The sequence below is a fragment of the Harpia harpyja genome, chromosome 3 (genome assembly GCF_026419915.1).
Source record: "Harpia harpyja isolate bHarHar1 chromosome 3, bHarHar1 primary haplotype, whole genome shotgun sequence".
In the NCBI taxonomy this organism is placed as follows: Eukaryota; Metazoa; Chordata; class Aves; order Accipitriformes; family Accipitridae; genus Harpia; species Harpia harpyja.
The window spans coordinates 16,215,785-16,243,634 of record NC_068942.1 but is presented as its reverse complement, the minus strand read 5'-3'; the positions used below and the strand labels follow the sequence as shown (position 1 = coordinate 16,243,634).

General features: G+C 37.9%; 1 protein-coding gene across 1 annotated transcript in view; it reads right to left on the bottom strand.

The window, feature by feature from the left end:
• Positions 1 to 2,123: 2,123 nt before the first annotated feature.
• MMS22L (MMS22 like, DNA repair protein) overlaps positions 2,124 to 27,850 on the bottom strand; it is a 97,431-nt gene continuing 71,704 nt past the window's right edge. The window contains exons 16-25 of the mRNA XM_052781464.1: positions 27,512 to 27,662; positions 22,690 to 22,832; positions 21,785 to 21,927; positions 21,471 to 21,630; positions 18,400 to 18,569; positions 10,526 to 10,737; positions 8,005 to 8,171; positions 6,485 to 6,581; positions 5,120 to 5,287; positions 2,124 to 2,796 (exon numbers count right to left, since the gene is read on the bottom strand). Of these exons, the coding sequence (XP_052637424.1) occupies positions 2,715 to 2,796; positions 5,120 to 5,287; positions 6,485 to 6,581; positions 8,005 to 8,171; positions 10,526 to 10,737; positions 18,400 to 18,569; positions 21,471 to 21,630; positions 21,785 to 21,927; positions 22,690 to 22,832; positions 27,512 to 27,662 (1,493 nt within the window). The 3' untranslated portion in view covers positions 2,124 to 2,714. The remainder of the gene's footprint in view (positions 2,797 to 5,119; positions 5,288 to 6,484; positions 6,582 to 8,004; positions 8,172 to 10,525; positions 10,738 to 18,399; positions 18,570 to 21,470; positions 21,631 to 21,784; positions 21,928 to 22,689; positions 22,833 to 27,511; positions 27,663 to 27,850) is intronic.

The following is a 27,850-nucleotide window of genomic DNA, read 5'->3' as shown; positions in this document are numbered from 1 at the left end:
CTGAACAGCCTTTTGTGCTGGTTTTGGCTGGGATAGAGTTAATTTTCTTCATAGTAGCTGGTATGGAGCTATGTTCTGGATTTGTGCTGGAAACAGTGTTGGTAACACAGGGATGTTTTCATTACTGCCGAGCAGTGCTTACACAGAGTCAAGGCCTTTGCTGCTCCTCACCCCACCCCACCAGCGAGGAGGCTGGGGGGGCACAAGGAGTTGGGAGGGGACACAGCCGGGACAGCTGACCCCAACTGACCCAAGGGGTATTCCAGACCATAGGACGTCATGCTCAGCATATACAGCTGGGGGAAGAAGAAGGAAGGGGAGACGTTCGGGGGGATGGTGTTTGTCCTCCCAAGTCAGCGTTAGGCGTGCTGGAGCCCTGCTGTCCTGGAGATGGCTGAACACCTGCCTGCCCATGGGAAGTGGGGAATGAATTCCCTGTTTTGCTTTGCTTGTGTGCATGGCTTTTGCTTTACCTATTAAACTGTCTTTATCTCAGCCCATGAGTTTTCTCACTTTTACCCTTCTGATTCTCTCCCCCACACCATCGGGGCGGGGGAGTAAGTGAGCAGCTGTGTGGGGCTTAGTTGCTGCCTGGGGTTAAACCACCACACCTTTATACAGACAGCATCTAGTAAGACATAATTCTTTTTGTTTGTGGTGGTTTTCAGTCTTTACTTTTTCTATATTGTACTTAAAATCAGCACTTTCTTCTCTCCACCTAACTTGTTTTGGACTGTTTTGGTGTGTACTTGGTAAGTCAGTCTAGACTAGCACTCTTCAAGCCTTCATCTCATTAATATTATCAGAACTGTCAGTCACATCTGCAAATGTCCATACCAAATAATTAGACCCAACCATGTTGTCCATTTGGCAGTGGTTGAGGAATACAATGCAAAATGCTTTATTTCTGTTCGCATTAACTTGACAGAGAAGGAGGATAATTTCCAAACTGTTTAAACTAGCTTATCATGCACCAGGAGCTGCTACGCATTTACATAAAGCCCTGTTGCTTTTTCAGAAACTTCCAACCACTACAGATATATTTAATACTATCTTTAACAACCTACTAAACACATCAGTTTATGTTTTGTTATAGTATCTGTTCTATCCTTTAAGAGTCAAAGGTTTTACTTTCAGGAAGCAATACTACAGTCAGACATCTGTTCTGTAATCTGTGTGGTAGGACTCAAATTTCTATTAATCTCTCTTGGAGAGGTTTTTATTTTTTTTAATTTATTTCTTAAAAAAAGCTTTTTAGAAGCACAATCCTCCTGAGATGAATAAAACTCCTCCCAGGTACAGAAGCTTACAAGAAGCTACAATGCAAGTTCAATAAGTCACTTTCATAATGAAAAGAACCTCCATGTTCTGCACTATTAAGTAGCCTAAACAGGCTTTTAGTTACTGCATTATCTGAAGTAACAATAGCAGATTTAGGCAAAAAGATTATCTAGTTCGACTTGATAAGATTACTGAAATGAAAGAAAAGCTGCTCTGAACAAGATTTCAGGGATTTTTGTGGAGCTATTAGACACAAAAATAATCTTTCATTCCCATTAATATTGCAAAGTTAAAATTTGAATAACTTTAAAAGTAAGCAGCCTGTTCAGCAGTGTTGCCATTAAGGGCAAACTTACCACTCCCAAAGTCCAGTAAGTAGCTGCAGAAATACAGGTTATTGAGGGAAGTGAAAATGTGAATACCACAGCCATTAATGAAAGTTTCCTGAGAACTTTAGGAAAAAAATGTAGAAAAAGTTACAGAGCTAGGCCTGTCCTGGAAAGACCCAAAAGATAATCCATAACAGCAAAGTATTTGAAAGATCCAACTTCCCAGGCAAACAAACAGGAATAATTACTAGCCTATGATCAAATGAAATAAATTCCCCAAATGAGTATTTTCTTTAGAAATCTGTCCTCGCTTCTTTTTTCTCATACCATTTACACCTAGTCTAAGTTAAATGGATAATTAACAGTGTCATGGCTAATAAAAAGATCATGGGATCACTGGAAATTATGGGTTAATTTTAAGAACATACTATTGAAAAGGAAGAGAACAGGAAATCCAAACCTGCCTTTTCTTGTATTACCCACAAAGACAACAGAAGAGATTTTACACTGGAATCTGAAAAACTTTAATGTTTTAATACGGGTGGAAGGTTAAGACAGCTATATACATTTTGTGCAACATATACACAAGCCCTCTTAACAACTGCTAGCTCTACCGTACTGACACAACTCCTAGTGCATTCAACATGTTCAGTACTAGAGATCACAGTTTTTTCCCATTCTACTAAAATAATAAATTAGAAATTACAAAGTTATGATTTTCGTAAGACCATACTGAATAAGATTTTCAAAAGTTAAGAGGGTCAGGTCTCACTCAATGTGAATTGAGTTCTGAAATTCCCGATTCTTTGAAATCCTACCTTGTATGTTGCAATACAGGTTCTGCTCACATAGACATTTTAACATGTAATAAATTTGCTGTATCTTTCAATCGCCATTCAACAGTATATTGAGAGTTACTCTTCAGATGCATGACAATACTCAAATACCACAGAAATTACTAAAATTAATACATAACAAAACAAAATTGATAAATGTATTGTTATTGTAAAGAAAAAGAACTTGGCTAGTGCATCGTAGAGTGCAGTTTTAGGTATCGACAGTGTCAGAACATTCAAGAGGAAATGATTAATCACCAGCACACTGCTAACCTGTCTCATTTTCCAGTTTTTGTATCTCATTTTGTCCAGCCTCTGTGAGGTAAGATAAGAGTCTTTTATAGGCTTCTCTGTTGAAAAAAACAAAAGAATGTAACATGTTACTTAAACAATCTCAATCTCACACATCCTAGGAGTAAAAGCACGTAATTCCCACATTGTTTACATATTGGGATATTAAAACATAGTAACTTTCCTCCCCTCCCACCCACCCCCATCTATTCAACTGCTTTGTTTGCTCTGAATTTTTAGCATGGCCAGGTTGGAAGAAGAATAAGGATTGCATTGTTTATGGCTGCAAGTGTAGTAGTGAATATGCTTAAAAGTCTACTTGTTTAGTAAAATGCTGTGAAATAGATGTTTGGATTTTTTTTTTTTTTTTAATTTTAAAACATGAAGTTTCCAAGGCTTAGATGAGATGATTGGCATTCAGACTTCATCATGTTTGCTATCCGATTTCTGCATAAGAAATCTGTGACTCACGCTACAGCACAGTGGTATGAGCCACTGGCATTAGGGTGCAGACTGGCACTCACACAGATTTAGACCATCATCCTCAACAAAGGGCAATGACCGTTTCAAAATAAACCTGGAGCTCAGAAAGGGACTGTCACGTAAGTGGATTTTCCAGAAGAGTACATATGCACTGGCAAGACTTTTCACTTGATGTTCATTCTAATCCTCTCCAACCCACACAATATAAGTTTTGTTAAAGTACTGCCTCTGACATTTAGGTCTATTCTAATTATATATCTTTTTATTCTAATTATATATCTTTTTCATGAAATATTAACTTGTGCAAACAAAACTGCAGTTTTCATACTAGTTCCTTGCAATAATAATACTGACATCACCAGTATAAGCATCTAATGCAACTTCTGAACTTCGTTCCTGTTTTATATATACATATATATATGTTTGCAGTTTAATGTCTACAATAATTGCACATAATATGTTAATATAATGTTACTTAGTGGCCAGGACTGAAGAGAGAAAATCAGTTATTAGTGTTCTTACAATAAAATGTTCAGGGATCACCTTAGACTGCTGGGCAATGGAATACATTCTAAATACAAATTATTAGTACAAAATATCAACAACAGATTAGGTAATATATACATTAAGTGGTGAGGCTAAAAGAAATTTAGCTCTTCAGTAATCTCCAAGCATGTATTTCAGGAAGCTCAACCAACCTGCTTTTTTTTCATATTTTTTAGGTAAAGTGATGAATTGTACCTTATTAACAGTATAAAAAAAAATGAAAATTGGCTATGAAATATATTATCAAAAGATCAAAACCAAATAGTTTGAAAATCCTGCACATAATGGATGAATTCCCTTAAATAAAAGCAAATGCATTTGTTGGTAGAGGATAATAAAAAGTGAATAATATAACTACAAATGAGTTAAATATATTTTTCATGAAATGGAAAATGAATACCCTTTACTGTCTCAAGAGTTACATTCTTGTACAACTCCGTCTTTTGGGTGTTTTATAGCCCTGGCCCTGCCAACACGCACCTCAAAACTTCTCCAGCCTGAGGCGTGACTAGGATCCTACCTGTTGAGTAGTCCCAGTACCTGAATTAATGCAAATGCTGAGGCCAGTTCCTTGCCCGGACCCACATGAGGGTCAAGGGCCAGCCTTCCAGTGAGCACAACTGCCAGGAGAAGCCCTTCTGGCTCAGGTGCCACACTGGGCAGAGCATCCTGGAGTTTTGTAATAGCATTTATACAGATGCTGAAAGTTCACTGCTGCATCTGCGCGCTGAGACGCTGTGCGTCTGGGTGGAGCTGCTCGCCTCGTGTGCCAGCTCCTCCTAATGCTAGATGGATTCACAAGTCAAATATTTCTGTCCTAAGTTCTTGGGGGCAAAGGGAGGAAGTGCCAGTTTGCTGTGCCTATGGGGAGAGGCGGCCAGCCTTTTCTGGATGCCCACCACTCTCATATGTTTGTGTTATGAGAGACCTCTTGAAATGAAGCCATGGGTATTTCTTTTCCAAGCATCTCACTCAGATCATACCTGATTATATCGTAATTTTAGATATGACCCATATAGTCCTTTAAAACAGGGACTGACAGGAAAATTCTTTGGGGCAGGAATTCTTCTTTATTCTGTTTTGGAACATAGAGTGTAGTGAGCAGAGGCAACCCAGCTTCACATAAATTCTACTGGGGTCTGTAGCCCTACTGTCAAAACATCTCTGAAAATATTTAGCAAATATAGATGGCTTAAAACCATGAAAGGCCTGAGCAAAGGGAGATTTCTAGGTGAACATGCTTTAAAAATCACTCATTTTTGAGCATCTGTGCTGCTGTCTGACACTGCTTTCTTTCAAGAGAATAAACCTTACTGCTCATTGTCAAAAAACAATATTAAATAAAACTCAAACCTCTGTGCAGCATTCCTTCCAAGACCTTGTTTGTGCTCCGAATCCTTCAGAGACTGTGTGATTGTGGGAATCAGGCTGGTAACTAACGTCTGATCCAAGACTGCCACCGTTTCTAGTATGCTGAAAACCCGGTGATCATACACGGCAGTATAGTCCTGGATAAACTGCCTGAGGGGGACACAGAGGCATTTAATGCAAGGTCAAAACTAGATGCAGAGAACATGCCAAGAACAACTGAAGAGTCTAATCAGAACAAGCAATCTGGCTGCATGGCTATTTTCATATTGTTACACTGAAATACCCTACATGGAATACTTTCTCCAAACGAAGCCATGCTTTTGAAGGCTAATGCTAAAAATCCCACACGTTTATTTTTGAGCAAATTGTCAGATTCTGCTGCTGTTTCACCAGGGCTGACTTGTTCCAGAGCACTTTACTTTGTAATGTGCCTGAATGCAAAACTAAAATATCTATGTATTATTTAATAAAAAATAATAATTAAAAAAAATAAAGACCAGCAAAACAAGAGATAGCGATTCAATTCTGCAGAAATAATGTTAGCATTTCTTATAAAGCTCCACTGGACCTTAAGCAGGGCAGACCACTGGATGGAAGCATACCCATTTGTCTTCCTGAGGGTTTGAGGCCTTTTAAGATCACAGATTACATTGAAATCAGAAGTAACACCCTAGGGATGAAACAGCCCATGAACGTGATATATCACATACTGGGAGACTGGCATGCCCACAAACATCCATTCTTATTTCAGTGAGTCCCTCTGGAGCCTTCACCTAGACATGACCCAACACAGCACCAGTGCCTAGGTTTGCAAAATGTCTTCAGGTCTCAGCTCATGCAGCTCTTCTACTGTATCCAGGTGAGAAATAGGATTCATTTTGCAGAAGTATGAAATAAGTATCATTTACATTATAATAAGCTATTATTTATTTGTCACAAAATCAAATCAATCAAAAAAAAAAAAAAGCTAAGCTTCTTGTATGAGGATTTGCTCTTCATTATATATGCTTCAAATCAGGCATGCACATCTTTCACAGCACCTAACACTGACCATCCCCATTCATGAGCAGTTTTTCCCATTGCAGCAGCAACATACCTCTCTATTATACACCTTTCAAAACAGTACCTAATCCAGCAGAAAGCAGGTACGTTTCTCTCTTCTACTTTTCTTGCTCTGGCTTTTTGGCCAAGCTATGTTTAAAACCAGTGCCAAAAGCACCATTATTTAAATACCATAAACAAGTGATAATGCAGTATGTTAAGGATAATCAGTTATTTTAAAAAAACATGTTTGCTGTCAATTGGCTTGCAGTAGCTTCACTGCCAATTGGCATATTTTCTGGTTACCTAAATACAGAAGTCAGCTGGGTGGCATGTTCTCCTTCTGACCCTGCTTGGCAGCCTTCTACCATGTACTGTACAATGTCTGTAGATATTTTTTTAACTGTAAAAGAAAAATCACAAGATTCACACAGAGCTCTTGAACTGACCATCTGGAGAATGTCCTTCATGAAGACTACAATTTTTAAATGAGAAAAAAATGGTTTTATCTTACTTTGATGCAAGGGAAATGACTGTGAGAGCAGTTAGTTAGAATGGCTATAAAGAACAGAATGAATCACAGATTTATGCAAAAGTCTTATTTTCACTACCATTATCCTTTAAACATACAGATTTTTAAGGACGCTATGGTCTCTTTAAGTCAAATCAAAGAGACACACACTTAGTGGAAATAGAGATTTTATTTAAATTTAAGTTCTGTTTGTATTCTTTAATCATTCCTATTTGAATTAAAGAAAAGCAGTCATGGCATTATACCCTGCCCAAAGCTATATAGGTCTACTCCTTACTTTCAGTGGTGGGTATTGTTCTGAATTCCACCCTACCTCTTTTTTTAAGGGGCTGAAAAAACCCAAACCCACAAACCCCACTATTTTCTTCCCCTTAATTGTTTCCAAATAAATATTCAAGTTGCAAGATACAGCTCTTCCTGTATAAAGGTGGAACTGGGCTGCCAGGACTTTTCTACACAGGTGTGGTGGAGCCCTGCCTAGGCAGGCAGTGAGCTGGTGGCTACAGCAGCACAGGCATTCAGCTCATTCTACTCCACAGCACGCTGCAAAGCAAGTCCTTTCAGCTTCAGGCAGATACGGCTATGATGGCAAAAGGGGGAAGAAAGGTGTGTGATGATTCAACTAATTTCCTAAGCATATCTTGTCCTTGCAACTTTTATAGAGCAGAATCAAAAAGTACTTTATTAGACAAAATTCCCAGGAGAAGTCATAGGTGAATCCCCATTTTGCTTAATGCCTCTACTGGCAGCAAGAAGTGGAAATTTTGAGCTTATGCCCACATGCACATTCATTATACAACTGTGGGGTGAACAGAGTGCTTCATTTTTTAAGAAGCTAAAAATAAAGAAGTTCTCACTACCAAACAAAGCATGCTAAAAGAAGAAAGAAGACTCAAAGATGCCTACAGAATGCAACATGCTGCTTTTAATCCATAATGCCTCTATGGGGAGAACATATGCTAGTCTTATTTGGTCTCAAATCTTTAGGTGCAAGAAAACTTCCACAGTTTCCAAGTTTGGGAGAAATGAGATGGCAGGGATGGGGAGAAAGGAAATGCTCTTCAGATTCCTGAGAAGTTGATCATTAGTTCATTAGAGAGGAAAACGAGGCAGGACTTCTCTGCCTCTTGGAGACAGAAACCCCAGACGAGTTAATGAAAAAAGAAAGCTTGTCCAGTTTATCTGGCCAAAGTATCTCATTCACCTCATCTAAGAGTCTTAAATACTGGGATGAAAGATGCTCAGCGGTACAAAAATCTTAGAGAGATGTATTTAAAGCAAACAAGCAGCTCACCTTGTAGCTCATTAACCAACACCATGCATTTCAACACGGCCGGGAGAACTAAGTCAATGTCACACAGTTCAGTGCTCTGGGTTCTCTGAAGTACTTCAAGAATGAAAGCAAGAACTGAGGCCAAGCGAGGAGGTGGAGCATTACCTTTGAACTGCATGTAGTTTTCACTAGGAAGACAAAGCAAACCAAAAGAGAGTCTATAATTTGGTATTTTCCATTCAATGCAAGCACCATACACCTTAAAATAACTTTGTGATATTTCAGCAGGAGGCCTATTACATAGATTTCTATCTTTATCTAGGCTCAACTAATGGCTTCTATTTGTCTTAGTCTTAGAAAAGACTCCCAATTTATCAGAGGACAGTGATGCCTTCTGACTCTTCTGTTGAGGGAAGTGAGAAATAGTAGCTATCATAATTATAGTTAAAAACCAAAGTGTGACTATAAAAGTTAAAATATGAAGGCAGCTTCATAAAATAACTGAAAAAAAATGGAGGAATCAAGACTCTAAGACCCTAAACCAACATCCAAAATACAACTGTTGTTCAATTACTTTATTTAGCTTTACGTGCTTTTGTCAACTCACAATCCAACTTGTTATAACAGCTCTGCTTTTATACTGGTACTGTTATTTTATTTTTGTCAACAGTATGTTGTAGCGGGGCAGCCAATGTCTGCTTTTGCTCCATCGCAATTAACACAATCATGTCCAGTATAAAATTTGTTACAAACATAAAAGGTGACCTGTCGATCTGCAGCAAGAGCAAATTTTGACATCACGCACACTGAATGTTCCAATTTGAATGGCTTGATAGGTTATTTTTCCAGAAAAGGATACAAAAATCTGAACTACTGTTCATTTGACATTACAAATGACTTTACTGGAACCTGAAGACAGTAAGTTTCAATGGGAGTATTCAGGACAGAAAAGTGCCAGTAAAAAGAACACAGCATTTAATCATCAGTTAGCAAGAGCACTCTCAAAAGCTGCAAAATAACTTTTTAGACATTTATTATTAGGTACCATTAGCTACCCAAAAGAGGCATCCATGTTTACTGAGCAACGCATCAACTAAGAACTACCATCCTTGTTAAAAACTTACTAAGGCGTGCTTCTACAAGTTTCAAATGAAATCTGACTTTCAGAGATCTGGGTATTTCATTGCACAGCTTCAGGGCACTGGTATAACTTGGCAAATGAAAGTTGTAACACTTTACTTCTATATTCCTTCTATCGTGTGGTCTTACTCACTTTAATATTAGCAGCTCTGAAATCTTCTATCCCATTAATTTACAATGAAAATTTCACACTGATTTTTTTTGGAGGTGCTCTTCCACTAAACCAGTTCTTTGACCTGGGTAATACACCCCTGATCATGTGGTTCAATTTCCTCTGTGCAGCAGCAAGATATTCACTTGCTTTCATATGTCAAAATGGCTAGCAATCTCTGTATGTATTTATGTAAAGACTGACTGACTGCTTCCTGACCACACAACAGTTTGTAAATCAGACTGCTGCTCAGTTCTAAGACATTCTTCCCAGATCACTAAGGAACTTTTTCATGTCTTGCAAGTCACCATGTGCCACTACACTTTCAGAACTTACTTTCCACTATCAATCTCAAAATTCACACATGCATGCACACATTCACAAATAAATTTAAGATGATTGAGTATTCGTAAGTTAAAAACATGTCAGAAATCAGACTATGAAATCTTAATTCACTCCTTCAATATGTGATAATATAGGCTTTACTTACAGGACTGCCTGTAATATTTACTTAAAATCAACACTAAAATTCTCTCAATCAACATGTATACATACTCTTTTAACACAGCAAAATACAATTACCTTTGATATAAGCAATCATGTTATATTTGAGGGGGTTTAATTCCTCTCCCAACCTAGACAAAAAGTACAGATTGTTCCCTATTCTGCAGTACATAAAACAAAGCTTTGGCTTTTCAGCAGCAGAGACCCAGCATTTATAGCTGCTGTTGACATCACGCAAGTAGTGACAGCACAGTGAACAGGTACTCTCTCCTTGCCTCTACATCTCCCTCTTCCCACACCCCAAATTTTCCTTTTCCCCTAGGTAGCTGGCACACTTATTTATACCCTGACACTTACAGAGCAACAAGGCCTCCCATGCACAGGTAACTGTGGCAACACTACGAGTCTGTGACCCTAATACAGCCTGAGACACAAACATACAAGGATGCATATCGGAGTGCAATTTTTCTAGAAAAATACTTGCTTTTCATGTGGCCCCATGCGATATTTTTTTCTTATAGTCTAGGACCTCCATCCTCAGTGACTCTCTCATTAGCCTCCAGATCTTCCCAACTTTACTCTTCTGCTCTATATACATTGTCTTTCCTTTGCTCCCTGCCCAGCAACTTACCGGCTCTTCCCACAGCCAAACTATCAGTTACTGAGAAGAAAACAGTGGCATTCCCTTTCTCATTAGCTATTTTTGAAATCTGAGTAAGTGATGGTTTTTACTTCACTGGTCCTTACTTTATGACATGCAGAGTGGTCTTCCTTAGACGGAGCATCTGGGGGGCTGTAATGGAAGTACATAAAGCAGTCAGCATAGGATGCTGTCCGGCTCCAAGTGCAGTCGGAGAAGAAGGGAGAAATCGTCCAAAATACTGTTGAATGATGCTCCCAAGCAGTTGATTTAAGTAGGCGCCCTGCGTTTGGGACTGACAACATATAAAGGACAGACCCTGTAGAAGAAAATTTTTAAAAGTGAGAAATTGAATAAATTTTTAACAATACTTTTGAATAAATCTTTAACAACCATAGGCTAAATACTCACTACATGCTGTGTAAACTGCTGCACACAGAGTAACTACTGCATGACAAATAAGCATCAGTAATTTCCTGCAGATATGATGGTCTACAAATGAAGACAGAGCCAGGGCAAGGCTTGCAAAGGAGAGAAAAATCTTTTACTGGACTAATTAATATATTGGAAGATAAGCTTTGGGACATGCAAGCTCCCCTTCAAATTTGACATAAAACCTTGGCGTTTCAGACCTGAGAAGTGTTTCTGTGCCCAAGAGCTCCCAATTTCTTTTTCAACTCAGTATGTGGCCTAACAAAGTACAGTCAGGTAAGATTTAGGAAGGGAGAGAGAGAATACCTCATCTGTTTGTAAAGCACTGTGTGAAATTTTTGTATGAACAACACAGCAGAAAAATGAGGACTTAGAATCATGGTCTGACAAGACAAATCTTGCTCATAGTGTGAACAAAGTAGGGTAAAAATTAGGCACCATTTATGGGGTATTTAGAGGGTTTCTTTAAATCTGTTTAAGATAAGGCTAAAACTGCTGTGATTTATCCAATATAAGCTATATTGATCCAGAGAAAAATCTATAATGAAAGTACTTGCCCAGAAAGTACCTATATGAACACTACCCATAGTTACACAACATATATATGGTATGTCTCTGAAAAAAGAGTATTCTTCTTACTGGTATAGTTGCTGTGAGAAGAAGTTAAAAGTTTCCTTCCCCTTTCTTTGATTACTGAAAGCAAGAAGAACAAATCACTAAGAAAAAAAAAAAGTCCAGCGATCTCCTATCACAAGGGTCGCAGTCAGTGGCACAAACAGAAGCCTCTTGAGAATTCAGTTTTCACAATAGTTTTGTCCAACAAGAATAACGGCATAAAAGAAGTTCAAGCAGAGTTCCCTGGACAGCTACTTCAACAGTACTTCAAACTTCGACTAGCATTGCAATTCAGACTCCAGTTTTGGTAGGAGGAGTATCTGTCTGAATACTGATGGTTGCTGAGGTAAGCTAATGCCCTAATATATGAATATATAGTTCCAGACAAGCTGCTTTTGTTCCCCAGCTACTGACAATGTGTATTTCTGTTGCTTTTCGCATAGAAGTCCCTCCCGCAAAAGCTTTTCATTTACACCTGCCTGTGTGAACATGACAGAACAATTAATTCAGAAAAAAAGCAAGCTGAGACATAGCTGAGGGTCTTCTGGGCACTTCCTTGAAATGGGGAGTTCCCACTTTTGGTTCCACAGGAAACAAATACAGGAAACGTGAGATTTCAAGAAACGAGGTGCTTCAGGACCTGCCTGAAGACTTGCTGTAGGTGGCCCTCGAACACAGACACGTTTGGTTAGAGTTTAACTTCACATAATTCTAGAGCCCCTTGGTAATTTTGGTAAGTCCCAATGATAAAAACCACACTTCCTGAACTGGGGCTTTGATAAACAGTTCAGATTCTCTCCTCCTTTTGAGTACATACGGCAAAGTTTTGTAGGAAAAAGCAGCTGCTGCTATATCAAAATTCTTAAAAACACTGCTTGGCAAGTAGCAGACTCAGAGAGACTGTTACAAATGACAGATTATTTAGTATGTAAGCCTGAGTGTTTGGTGTTTTCAATAAAATGTTGCAGCAAGCATAAAGAAGAGTTGTCTGTGCTTTCTGTACTAAAGCTCTTACAAAAAGATAGAAAATATTGCGTAATCCCAAAATCACAGCTGGCACTCTTAAGGCTCTAGACTGTTTTAACACTACAAAAAAGAAAAAAAAAATCTGTGAGAAAGTGTATTAATCTATCTGATAAAAAGGACACAAAGAACATCACAACCTTACAGAGGACACCTGTAGGAATACATGAAGACGTAACATCTGTGAAGAACTAACAATGATAATTACTAAAATGAGACAGTTCTTCAAATTAAGGATCAACAAATGCTACACAGTATCAAGAAAAGAAGGAAGAAATCAGTTATTATTAAATAATAAGTTACTGTTTTTAAGAAGTTATCCTAAAGATACTTAAGAGGTGCAATAAAAAGCAAAAAATATTAGAATTTAGATATCTGAAGGAACACTGACTAATTTTTGCAGATCTTCTAACAGTTTCATTTGAAGATGGCTCAGCAAGTCTAGCCTGATCCTTCATAAAAGCATTTTTATTTTTTGAGTCGAAGTAAACTGAGTCTAATTTTTTGGGGTATGGGATGGGAAGAGATGTAGTCTGAAAAAGAAGGAAAGGATTAAAGAAGAAAACAACACCCTGTCAAGAGCATTACTGAAAGGTACTCTTCTTAACTAGAGAGGAAAATAAGGACATAAGTTCACCAGTGATTTTTTTTTTTTTTCTTATAGTTATCTGATGAGAACAGAGTGCTCTTGAAACCCTATAAGGAGAGCTGTTAACTTAAGAAGTGTTTAAAAACATGGAAAATGCCTTTTTTCTGTAATCTAATGTTTTCTTTAGAAAGGATTCCAGGTTCCCTTTTGGTGGGTCGGGCAGAGATGCTGCCTCTCAAAAAAGGTGTAATTTTTAAAACCACATAGTAATACCAAAATTCTCTCTTCAGTAAGGAGGATCCTCATAATTTTTCCTAATGAAAGTTACAAGATTAGCACCAATGGCTTCCAAGATACAAATTCTTTTTTTGAGTGAGACAACAGTGAGAAAAATCACCTTCCATTTTGTTGAGAGCCAGAAAAACACCCCCAAACAAAAAATCCTTCTCTTCTACATAGTAGAAAAATCCATGAATCAGTCCTCACACATGAAGGGCATATCTACAGCATCAAAGCTCTTCATGGAAGATTCGTCACACCTTTGACCCTGACGCTTCTACTGTTCCCAGAAGTTTCCAGAGAAGAATTTGGATTTCTCTTTTGGACATGAAGGTCCATTGACTTTAGCTCAACACTGTGTTCTTTATTTTGGACTCTTTTTTCTCACATAAGTGCAGAGAGCAACAGACCTGCACAAGGTCTGACAACGCCAAGTCCCAAGTGGCACAAGGGATAAATTACCAACACTGCACAGTAGCTGCAAATCTGTCAGTACAATGGCAAAATATCCTAGGCAGCACTGGCCAAGGATGTGATTACAAGGAAATCACGTAGAACTTTCTTCTTTTAAATCCTACCAGTAATTAACAGAGATGAAGGAAGCTACTGTTTATATGAGAGAGAAAAGAAACACATGCTACTGGACTGCAATTCTGGACCAGAGATCTGAAATCAATCACATCAGACCCCTAGGACAATCCCTACAAAGCAGATGGACATTAAAGGGTTGATAGAGCTGCTCTCTTTTTCTTAACTATGTTCTTTATCCATCTTCTGAGGTTAAAAAAAAACAACTAAAAAAACAACTGAAAAAACAAAGACATTTTAAGGGGAGCAGAGGGGCATGACAACATCTGCTCCTCATTTTAGCAGAAAGGCAATTGATTCCTGTGCGTGTTCACTGCAGGAACCTTTTGTGGCCAGAGCTGCCTCTTTCTTCTGATTTATCCATATATCTGTAAATCACCTGTGGAGAGCGAAGAACCGATTAGTATGGATTACTGGAACTATTCACTGCAGAAATGCCAAGCTACCTAATGATGACTTATAATATCAGTCCTGCTGTTGGAATAAATCTGCTGTTCACCAATTAATGTTGTACAATTCCTATTAAACACATACTATAATTCACAAAACGTATTAATAAGCTTGCTTAAATATCGGACCACAGATGTGGCTCACAGGAGGGCTTTTAAGGTCTGATCTCTGACAAATGCTGAGCCTGCACAGGCCCATTAAAATCACTGGAAAATGTATGTGCCAAGCACTACTTAGAATTAAGCTCTTTCACCACTCTCCTGTATTTAGATAGAAATCAACCATCTCCTGTGTTTGGACAGGATTAATGCTGATAAAGCAAGCAGGGTATCTTACCTTTCCCATCATTATGTATATTATGCTTATTCCATGCACCTACACTGTATTCTGCAAGATATATTTAAACTAGTATTTCTTCTCTAAAATAAGTTTTGTACACTGCTTCAGTTCTTTCCCATATTACTGGTAAATGCGTACCAAAATTTCTCCAAATCATTCTCCAAGAAATCCATCCAAGAGCAATCTCAACTGCTCTCAAATTTCCTGTGGTAAGCTTCAGCAATCTACTATCACACAAATCAACTCAACTTCTTTTTAAAATGACAGAATATCTAAAGATAGATTTTTATATGCCTCACTATCTCATAATTAAGAACAGTCCCATCAAATTATAAAATGGCTGTTCATTCATGTTCTTCATGCTTCACTTTCTGAAGTCCATCATTCAAACAACTTTGAGGACAATTTTGATATTATATCCCAACAAAATCTTTCTTAGGTCATCAAATATTATCCTAACAGATGATGCACAGTGAAAGAAATAATATCCAGACAGTAATCCTTTAGGCAAGAAAAAAAATACTAGTTTAAAAGTTGTTAGAGCTAAGCTATTTTGACAAGGCAGCATCAGTGACTTAACTTCTAGATAAGTTCCATGTATAGTGGACAACAGACCAGCTGCCCAATAACTGTCAAAAGGCACAGCTGTATAGCCCAGATATATATATACAGTAAACACAAACATAACAAGTAAATAAAGTCAGTCTGAACTGAGGAGAGAGAAATGCACCATCTAGTCTTAATTAGCACATTTGACAATTATTTGTGCTTGCGTAAAGTTAAACAAAGCCTGTAATTTTGATCTATTAAACATAAACCTGTAGGTTTGGGGTGGTAAAGGAAGGTGAGATACAGTCATCAATTTTGATGAATTGTGAAGGTAGTAATGAACTATGTTGTGGGGAGAGAAGGAGCTTTGTATGTTGCCCTAAAAGATGAAAAATTGGCCTCCGCCATTATAGGGTGATGAACAAAGGCGATGCCCTCTCTTAGTACAGCACAGTGACAACAACATTGTCCTTGGTTTTAAGCCTGCTGCCCAAGTTGTGTGGCCAGTTGCATTACCATTTCACAGGGTATGTGACCGTTTGGGGAATCTTCTTCTATAGAATTCAGAATTCTATAGGATTTCATAAGATTGCTGCATCAATGAATATGAGAAATTAATTACCTGCTACTAAGACTGATTTCAAATCCTTTCAAAACCCACACAAAAGGATCAAATAAACTACATTAAGATTAGTTGTTAAAAGCTCTGGAAAGAGGGAATTTTTGCAAACCATTGCTTGCAAACTAAGACGTTTTCTGAGATCTAAGGAGGTTGGATTTTGGGGGGTTTTTTTTTTTTGGTTTTGTTCCCCCGCCCCCGACAAAGGAGGAGCAGCCCACACTGAAGGAGATGAAGAAGGAAAATTCAGGACAAGAAAAGAAGAGAAGATTGAGAGGGAGCCTGGAACTTTTCAGAAGACCAGAAAAAAAGAATTGAAAAGACCTCTGAGTAGAAGTGCTACTCAAGGGCTTTTATGCTTTGACTATGAATAAATGGATAAGAAGATATTTTGCATGGTCTCCAAATTCCTGTTTCTTTATTTTCATGTAACTGCCAAAGGATTAAGTTGTAAGCTAGAATATTAATGGGGATGGATCTATAGAACAATGTTTGTCAAACAGTAGGGTGAATTAAGGCTCCTGCACTAAATACCACTGTTCCACCTCTACGACTGGGCACCAGACACAGGGCAGCCACCCAAGGAAAGCCTGATCACACATTTCACCAGCAGTTTAAGTTAGTCAAGGTGGGGTTATTCCCAGAGGATTCTGTTTCTCTGTCTTTCCACCCACCACATTTACATGCTTTCCCTCCCACATACACTGTTTTATCACTTTTCTGATATGCCCATCTGGGTTTGGGTTTTTTTTTTTTTGTTGTTCGTTTGTTTTGTGGAGCTAGTTACTAGTTGAGTCAGTTCACAAATTGGTATTGACAGATTAAAGCAAATTAAATGGGAATGCACATGGGGGTGAAAGGGAATGAATTCAGCCTTAAGCCAACTTGGCTTAAACCAACTGTGAAACAATAACCTGAGAAGTCAGAGAGTGCCTAGAATCCATTCAATCTCAAAGGAGCTCAGAAGCAGTCCTAAGAGAATTTTATTTTTTAAAAAACTGATATTGACATATTTTCATTTTGAGTTGATTCTAAATTGGAATTTTTCCACTTTCCCAAATAAAGGGGAAGGAAGTATTTTGAAATGAATGAAGCATTTTGAAGCACTTAAAAAATTTTGGAACTTTGTAAATACAAACAATTAATAAAATGTAGAAGTACCATATTGAAACAGGAAAAATAAGTCTTCTCTGTCTTCTGTCCCCCAAAGTGTTTGTCAAATTAAAGAACTACTTGTTTTCTAGAAGCAGCATTTGTCCAAAATAAACTATTTGGTCAATAAGATCATCTAGCTTAGTCAGAAAGCACATGGACTACGCAGCAGACTGCTGAAGAGTACGACAGTGAGGTCAGGAAGTCAGAGACTGACAAAGAAAACAGGAAACAAGGGTCCACAACACTTGAACTTCAAAACCAACTTGAGCGGCTTCATCTTAAAGCTACATCTGTATGTGCAGACTACAGAGAAACAGTGGTCTCTAACTAAAATACTGAATTAGCAACCAGTCACACCGTGGTCGTATCAGAGTCCAGATGGTCCTACATGTATATAGCTTCTGAAAATACCTACAGAGCAGCAAAGCAAGTCATATTCTGCACATCATTATATAATCATATTCACTTCCATATGACATGCCATCGATCACAATGCAACTTTTGAAAGGAATAAATCTGAGGGATGTTTACAATGTCACCACTGCATTGTTTCACACTACAATCCTGTAAAGTAATCAGTTAAGACTGCAATCAAAATGAAGACTTAAAAGGGAAGAGAAAATAAGTAAGCAAAAAAGACCCAAAGATTTACAAGGACGAACATGTAAACTTATTTTAAAAAAATATATTCTTTTCTCTTCCTCACTGGCAGGTATTAGTCTCTTTCTACAGCATCAAGAAGCCTTATAGAGTTTCAAGAGTGTCAGCTAAGCTGAGGGAAGAATAGGAGGAATAACGGGCAAGAAAGCTTTAGTCATGTAAGCGTAAGCAGCAGGAACTTGGTTCAGCAAAACATATTCTCAAACTATTAAAACAGTGCCATGATACGCAGAAGATTGTCTTTTGTTCCTAAAAGCAATGAAGAGAGAGTAGCTCATCTTTAATTATCTACAGTTAGCCAAGTCACGGATGATTTAAAACATTTGTTTGCTCTGCCATCTCAACAAGTGTCTTGCTACATATCATGATTATTTGATCCACTGTTTCAGAAATCTCTCACATCAGAGACCAGTGTAAACAGCAGGTTGGCTAAAAGCTTTCTATACACAGCTATTAGACTAGCAGCTCTGGAGCGTACCACAGCATAGCTGCATGCAATGAGAGGAAAGCCAATGGGGTGGCATTTTTCCTTCCACTTCTACAAGAAGAAAAAACTCCTCTTGCTGCTTCTTTTAAATTCAGTCAACGCTTGTTTTGATTAGGGAGAAAGAAAACATCCTCTGCAATACGAATCTTTTCCTGAAGATAGGTTTTTCTGCTGATAATAGAGTTCAGCTATTTACCTGAAGATAAAGAGGTAGGCCTTCCTGAATGGCAGACAGCAAAGCCACAGGCAGCTCTTTGTCCTGCTGGAGCACAGAGTGCGGCAGCAGTAAGCAATCCACAATGCGGAACAACAGTTGCTGCGCTTTGGAAGTAGCCAGTATCGGTGCCCAGAACTTTACCAGACATCCTGTTGGGAAAAAAAAAAAAAAAAAATAAAAAAATCAAGAAATCCCAAAACAATTTACACTCAGGAAAAAAGAAAAATTAAGAAAGCCTGAAGAGGCAATTACGTTAAATTAGATAATCCAAGAGTAGCAACAGCAACTGAAATGTCTCACTCCCATGTACTCATTCCGTGTTATCCCCTTAGAAAAAGCCCAGTCAAGATGACTCAAAGTCCATTTACAGTTCAGCAAAATGGAAGTACTAAATTGACTCAATAAATTACAATTACAAATTCTTAGGCAAGTGGAGCTGCTTTAGTAAAAGTACAGTAATGCTAAAGAAAGGACAGTCTCTCACATCCATGCAGAAAAATTAACTAAACTTGACGCACAACACTATTGCAATCAGCACACATGCACTTAAACATTTACCTTACTGTGTGCATTCATCACAATTTGCAGAGACACTGCCTTTGCCTTCCCTTCACATTTATCTAACACCACTGTGGCCACATCAGTAACTACTCACATAGCAATTCAATGTTACGAAAATATCTTTCAAGTTGTATTTAATGCATCTAATTCAGCAGATTAAAAAGAATGAGGGGCAGCCAACTCCATTAAACCAGCATGGTCTCTCCAGATCTTTGTGGGCTCAGTTGACAAAATGAGAGCCTCAGAGAACACCTTTCTTGTTTTCAACACATTAGTGTATCACTTGCACAGCTTTGAGCCAGTTTATAACCTTCCTTTTGAGTTGCAAAAAAAATGTAAAAAGGTGTTGATGTGTAAACACCTAACTTTGAGAAACATCTTTATTGCAGGTGAGGTATACTTTTTCTTGAGAAAATAACTCTATACTCATGAGTGTTAATACTCAAAATACAGATTAAATAAAACAAGATTTCTACATAGTAGTTCCCACAAACATTCGTAACTTTATATTTAATTAGAAGCAAGAAGTTTGCTGGGTTGAAAATACAGGAATATCCCAAGAAAAAATATGTTTAAGACTTTGAAAATAATGAAAGATCAAAAGTAGGCTGTTACAAGATATTACTAATCCATAAAAGTCATTCATTACCATCTCTAGAAACAACGCAAAACAACATTAATCTTGTGGAGTGAAAGAAAACACAATGATCAATCATAGAGAAAGAGAACGATCACTTAACAATACTTCTAATAATGTTGTCTAAGCTTCCTGTTTTGAAAGAAACATGCTCATTCCAGCTGAAAGTACTCCTTCTATTATCACTGCTGTGATGTATGGGACAGTAGAAGACACAATCTGACCACAGACAGGAGGTGTTTAGACTTGTTAAGTTTCTTCCTTCGTCATTACAATTTAACAAGCCCACAGAATGTGAGGAAGTGATTGAAATACACTTAAAATATTTCTTTTCTTTTAAACTTTTTTTATGTTTTCTTAACTAAAAAGAAAGGACAATTTCTCGCACACAACAGCATGACTGAAGATTAATCATTTCCTATTGCAAAGAACAGAAAGGAAAATACCAATCTAAAATTACTTTACAAGGCTCTAGCCCAACCTCTGGATATCTAAAAACATTTGATTTGACATACGTCTTGTGTAACAAAATATGCAGATCTTGCAATAGAAAAGTAACGTATTTTACAAAATTCATATTCTATTACATTTGATGCACCTTGTGCATCGTGGTCATGCTTTTCACTGTAGTCCTTATAATCATGATGTACACTGCGTGTACATGCAAATCATTACCTCTGTCTTTAAGATACACAAGGTTTACCCTGTTTTTAAAGGTGAGTGAGTCAGACTGGTGCATTCATTCATAATAAACAGCACTCATATTTTTCCATCTTTTCAGTGATTCCACACTTTAATGAACAAATACCAGAATTTGGGCTTTAATAAAGTTCTAAAAGGAAGCAGATTACATTCCTAAACCAACCTCTTCACTGTCCTAACTCCATTAAATACAATGTACCATGTCATAACACTGTGTCGTGGTTTAACCCCAGCCAGCAACTAAGCACCACGCAGCCGCTCACTCACCCCCCCCCCCCCAGTGGGATGGGGGACAAAATCAGGAAAAAAAGTAAAACTCGTGGGTTGAGATAAGAACAGTTTAATAGAACAGAAAAGAAGAAACTAATAATGATAATGATAACACTAATAAAATGACAACAACAATAATAAAAGGATTGGAATGTACAAATGATGCGCAGTGCAATTGCTCACCACCCGCCGATCAACACCCAGCTAGTCCCCCAGCGGCGATCCCCCGCCCCCCAATCCCCCCAGTTTATATACTGGGCATGACGTCACATGGTATGGAATACCCCATTGGCCCGTTTGGGTCAGCTGCCCTGGCTGTGTCCTGTGCCAACCTCTTGTGCCCCTCCAGCTTTCTCGCTGGCTGGGCATGAGAAGCTGAAAAATCCTTGACTTTACACTAAACACTACCGAGCAACAACTGAAAACATCAGTGGTATCAACATTCTTCTCATACTGAACCCAAAACATAGCACCATACCAGCTACTGGGAAGACAATTAACTCTATCCCAGCTGAAACCAGGACACACTGCTTCTCTAGCTTGTCACTGTTTCTGGTTTTCTTTACCTAAAACAGGTGGTTTTCAGTGGTAAAAAAGATGAAAACATCTTACTTTTGAAAACACTGATTTGCAGGGGGAATTTAAAAAAACAAAACAAAACAAAAGACAAGGAGGTTAGGCATCAGGATAAAAACCAAAGAAAAACAGTGCAAGAAAATTAAGTATCTAACTAACATTTTGGTAGCTTTGCTTTTTTTAAACCATTAAGATAGACAGTATATAGAAAAAAAACCCCCAAAAACCTAACAGTATTACAAGTCACATTTTACTGACTCCTTAAAACTATTTTCTAAAAGAAAAGAGGTTGTAAAATTATTACCTATGATCCAATATGCAAGCTGCAGACCTTCCGGAGGTCCTTTTACCTTCAGATAAGGTTTTACATACTTTAATACATCACCTAAATACTCCAGAGTCTTTGCTACCATGGCAGATTTGTCAGGGAGTGTCTGCAGGCCACTGTAAGTTCTACCAACAGCCTGAGAAAACAGAAACATTGAAATAAGTAAACAAACTTACTAAGTCTCTCACAAGGTTTGTATGAGTAATTTCTTTTCATACACCAAACAAAATCTGGTACATAATTCCTTTTCCCTAAAATTGTCCTATGAAGCTAACACAGATGTACAGTACCTTAATGAATTGGACAAGAGCATTTTTAGGGTCTTGCTTGAAAACTGACTCTTCAACATGAGCCTTTGAAAGAATGTTTTCTACTTCTGAGAGTTTAAAAATCAGTCTTGTCATTTCAGTCAGCTGCTCCATATAGGCTTTCCCTGTTTGTTACAAGAGAGCACAGCAGTAAATATAGTATACAGTTACACTTTTCGATTTACTTTAGTCCCAAAATCATAAAATGAAACATGATTTTAAAATATTTAAAATACAAGGATTCTGCAACCAACTGCATCTCTCTAGACAAAGAATGTGTGTCTAAACTAGTTATGTTTCTAATACAGATATATGAGAATGAAGAGTATTAAGTATGTATAACCAAGTCCTATTTTACTGGTAGTTTTCTTCAAAATCTACAAAATGTGTATGAAAAATAGTTGCTAGAAGATGTGTTCTACAAATAATTAGAACTGCAGTGTTTTATAGAAGTGATGAAGTATGGCTCTAAATATCCATAAAATATCCAATACAGAAAAGGGAAGAATTACTTGCAACTCGATTTTTTCCTTTTTTTTTTCTTTTAGGGCATGCACAGCATGATTTCTGACTATTTACTTCAGATTTTCACTTTTTTCAGAGCAGTTTCTCCATGGGGGAAAAATAGCTTGTCTCCTTGGGAGCAAGTTTTTGTTCTTTGCTTCCAAGGAAACAAGCTCTTTTATCTTTGTTTGTGATAAATTTGTCATATGCAGAGCAGGCAAACTATCAATAAATAGCACAAGCAGCATAAAGAAACACATTTTGTAATTAGGTAAAAGTAAAGGAATACAAACAAAAATACATTTTGTAATTAGCTGAAAATGTTTGCCAGTTTTGCAATATAGAATCGTTACTGCAAACATTAGGGAAATGTGAACACTTACCAACTGTTCGCTCAGCATCTGTCTTGGCCAGCATACCACTTGGTTGATCTATGAACATTTGCAAAATGCATCGAAACCAAGAACGTACTGTCAAAGCTTCATAGGATGTATATCCCATACTAGAAAAAGCTTCACACAGTGCACTGGATAGGTAGAAGAGGAAGAAAAAGGTAAGATCTAATAGAAGTATGCAAAAAGGTGGCAGAGTGTCTCATTTAGCTGTAGACATACAGAAACAGTGCACAGAAACAAGGAGAAATAAAGTAACAGAAAGGCCAACTGGCATTCCTGCAGAGTCCGGCACTCTGCAGACTTTGCTCACAATATCCTGATGCCCAAATACAGAGAACGTGAAAAATCTGGTAATGCCATGCATGGTAATATAAAAGCATATATACACATATACATATGTTTTTCTACATAAAACAAAACAGAGGGGGAAAAATTCACACAATGGGAAATACCTTATTCTAACAATGGATAATTTGACAGTATTATCTAAATTGAAGATGTACAATGCTGGGAATAGTTTATCTGAATCAACCTGGAACTTCATATTGACACTGCTTAAGCTACTCCAGCCTTTCATATAAAGCTAGCTCAGGTGCCCCACACTACTCTGAAGTCTGCTTAGTTCTAACTACATAAAAGATGGAGAAGGTCTGCTTTAACAAATAAAGGTATGTCATGTTAGTAACAGATCAAAAAGGGAAGCATAAAAAGGCACTTTGGAGATGAGAAAGGAAACCGCTATACTTGATGTACACTTACAGACATATGCATTTATGTATGTATACACACACAAGTATATACATTCCCCCACACAGCAAACTTGCTGTATATACTTTCAATCAAACACTTGCTACTGTTCTGCCAGCCAGGTGTCAGGCCAGAGTCAATGGCACCATCAACACTCAGTGCACAATCCCTGTACTCTACTGTTCAGTATTCCCAAAGTTTTATTTGCCTTACCATCATGAGTAGCTGCTGTAGCCAGTTTTTCCCAAGCATATCAGCCCCGCACCATTAATTCTGCAGATACTCCTTGCTAACGGACAGTGGGTCTGTTCTACACCCTGTTTCTAATTCCTATCAGATGAGCTCCATGTGTGCTTCAGGTCAGTGAAATTTCTTGAAAATAGTTACACCTTTTTATTTGAGAGATTTCCTCCCTGGTCAGTCCCAGGTGCTTCAACTTTAATGAAAAATGCTTGTACTCTTTTCTTGATATTTGTACATATAAATCTACTTATTTTCTACTGAATTTTTACTCATGCATGCAACAGAAAGTCAACACAGGTCCAGATGGAAACCAAACTGGACTCTGTTTCTCACTAAACAACATTAGTAAAGTCTTCTTTCTGTTTCATTTAGTTAAAAACCAATGACAACTGTATATTTTGTCTGAACATCCCTGCTGAAGTACTATTGACAAAATAAGGAGACCAAATGCAAGCAAATAAAATATAAAAAATGAAAATTAAATTCCAGTACCAAAAGAGAAAAAAGCAGGATGCCTATGGACTTAATGCTCTTTGCAGTAACATATTAACAATTCCAGCCTTATGCAATCTTGATGTACACAGCTAGTCTACTTGGCCCCAACAGCTCACGAAAACACTTTCTGCTGTAGTCTCACTCTTGTTTCTCTCACTTGCTGATAGGTAGGCCACTTAGGCATCTTCCTAGAACTGAAGGATTAGGAGCATATTCCTCTCAAGAAAGGAAAGAACAATAACTACCTGCTAGAAGCATGGCAAGTGGTCCTTTTAAACCAGTGAGCTTATACACATGCTCAAATTAGTTTAAAGAGGTTATAATAGTATCACGCACTACACAACACGGATCTGGAGAGGAACTTTTAGGCACTACTGCAAAAGAAATGCCAAAGCTTGTGTGCATGCTCCCAAGGGCACAGCTTGTCCATCAGAACCTTTATTACTGACATTGAAATAGCTGATATGCAGAACAAGCTTCAATCTTAAAGAGACCAGGCAGAGCTTGCAGGGTATAGAAAAGCATCAGCAACAAAATAATCTTTTTACTTTTTAACTGAGAATGTTTCATGTGAAAATTACCAGAGCGCAGTAACCATTAAGTCTTAAGATCCTAGCACTTAGATACTTTGACAACTTTTGCTCTACAACTGCTTAAGGTAAATAAGTACATGAATCATGCTACAAAAAATTTGCTGTCTTATTAGCATATAATAAAATGACAGCATTTAGAGTACGATACCTCTGTATAATTCCACCAAAAAAGTCTTGTCTTAGATACTCATTGTCCTTTCACAAGGAAATCTGAGCACCTTACAGCTCTGTTGATGAGGTAGGGACATACCTTCACTTAGTCTCAGATACTTCAGTTTTTACCTTGTTGGCCTTGAGGCAACTGATAGGGGAAACAGACAATTCTCCTCGAGGCTGGGCAATTGCAACCCCAACACCTTAGGGGCAAAAATATTTGCCTCTCTGTGAGTGCTTTCTGTCCTATGCTTCCAGCAGGGGGGGATTCAGAAAAGCAGAGAGAGTGAGAACATATGACAGAGAACCAGAAAGAGTGAGAACATACACACATGTAAGCAAAAGATAAATATCCATCATCACTCAACTATGGAGTCATGCTTTCTCCTGCTAGTTCTCTCAGTATGGATCCACGAACCTGACATTTTCAGTTAGTCCATGGCACAGCCTGCCAGAGGAGGGCAAGGTCCTCTCATTCCTTTCTAAGGCAGTGTTTGGAAATAAAGGTTTGGATTCCCTCAGAGTGCAGGACCCACTTAACTTGGGTTTTCCAAATACCTGCACAAGTGCTCTAACTTCTCAACTAATGTACACCAGCTAACTATCATCAATACTAACTGCATTTTTAGATGAAATTATGGCAGCAGGGCTGTATAGGGAACTCAGTACTTGCCATGTGTGCATGCTCTGCACTTGCTAATGCAATCGTGCTCCCAAGCACTTGGAAACATGAATGCTTTGGCCTTGGTTCCAAATACAGTAAACATTACCTCAGCCAGCATAGCAATGTATCTGCGGATACATATACAACAATGTCAGGTGCTTAATGAATATTGCTAATGAATACTTCAGTAACTGCTTTCAATGACTTACTTAAGTGTTTACTGGGGGAACTGGTAATTAGCCTTAAGCACCTAAATTATACCAAAATTCCAGTTTAGGCATCAAAATGTTTTTCTTATTTCACCTGAAGAGCAACAAAATTCAACTTATAAATGGGTATTTATGTGCTTAACTCCTATTTCATTCAGCACAAGCTAGGTATCGGCAACCTAGCATGAAACTCACCCTATAAAGATCATACAAGAGAAATACGGCAAATCAGAGGACTGAATGCTCCTCTCCTGAGTTCCAAACTGACACACGAGGAACTAAATTCAACCTCTTTTAACATCTCCCTCCAAGAAGGCCATAGCCTCATCTTTGCTGATCACACTGAAATAGTCTTTACCATATCCTGATTTACAGCTATCCTCCTTAGTACAATATGTACCCTAAAAATGTGCAACATTTTTCACTTTCAAATGCAGTCCGACATAGAAACACTCCCTCCTTCTCTCTCATCTCTCACCTCCCCTGCTTCCAAAGCCTGATTCAGAAGCAGGGCAAGGGGAGGGGGGGGGGAAACAACACCACACCAACCACCACCATTCACCTATCATAGGTTCATAGAGGCCTACTTAAAGCAAATAAAATTTCTCAGGTTTATAAAATTCTGACTGGACAGAGTCCTGGGCAATGTGCTCTAGCTGACCCTGCTTGAGCAGAAGCATTGGACAAGTTAGACTACATGATCTCAAGAGTCCCTTTCAACCTAAACAATTCTGTGATTCTGTGAAAATTCAACATTGGCATGTAAAACACAGGAATGTGATAAATTTTCTAAAACTACTATTTAATTTAAAGCATCCATTTAGCAGGTCTCGGAAACCTGAGCTACATGAACATTAATATGCAATCAGAAAACGTTCCAAGCTTGTCAAAAAGAAAGTTTTAATGCATGCATTTCCTTACAGTCATTTTCCTTATACTTTCAATACTGCCCAACCCATCTTCCTCAGCTTCCTGCAGAAGTTCTTTGCTTTGAAGAAGTCAAGGTATTTAAACATGCAGTACTTACTATATAGCATCTTCAGATTCCTGTGATAATGTTCATCTTGACTTTTTATAAGATTTAAGTTTTTGTGTTAAGTGTAACTGGTAGGGGAAAAATAAGACCAGTACTTTTAACTAGAAATTTTTAAATTTACCAAGTTACGTTATTCAACTTCAAATGCAGCCAGGGCAGGAGGCTACTGCCTTGCCAAGCTGTAACAACTTTGCCCAAGTGTAATAACAATAGAAGGGGGTGGATAAGTATAGCTATGCAAATTAAAACTAGGTTATGGGTTCAGGTATTTCACTTTGATGCAATATTGCTCTTCATGGAAGTATTTCTCTGAAGACACTGTCTAGGTCCCCATTTTCCAAAATCTGTTAGTAACAGCACTGTTTCCATTGGGAAAAAACAAGTGGTTAGCTATATAAAAGACAACTTTTTCAACATGCTTACCTATCTTCCTGACAAATTTTGAGTATCTTAGGCTATTTACACATAAAAACAAACAAACAACCCAACCCAAATAACACCCACTATCCCCTGTGAAACGTCCCAGATGATTTCAAGAAACCTAGAACTTTAACAGTTGCAAAGAACTTGGACCATCTTAATAAAACATCACTGTTTGAAGCAACATTTTCCACAAGTCTAATGAAGGAATGAGAGGGTACTGGAAGAACAAGCAGTCACAATTTTTCACCTGTTTTGAATTAGGTGACTTAGATATCTTGACACCAGCTGAGGCCACACCATGTCATCCCATCCAAACAGCTGCATCATTGACAGAACGGGCTGTGGCTGGAGATCTGATAGGGCTTTGCTGGGTATATCCAAAGCCAAGAGAGTAAAACCTAATGTTAAAGAGAGAAAAACATGGCACCATATTAACGGTTTCTCAATACATCCCTTTTTCATTAGAAAGCATTGAAAATTAATTATGATTAATAACATGCAGTCTGGGAGTACCAGAAATCTCAATTAAAACTGGGCAACTATTCTAACAGATAGTTTTTGTACACGTGTTAAAATGTAGTCTCTG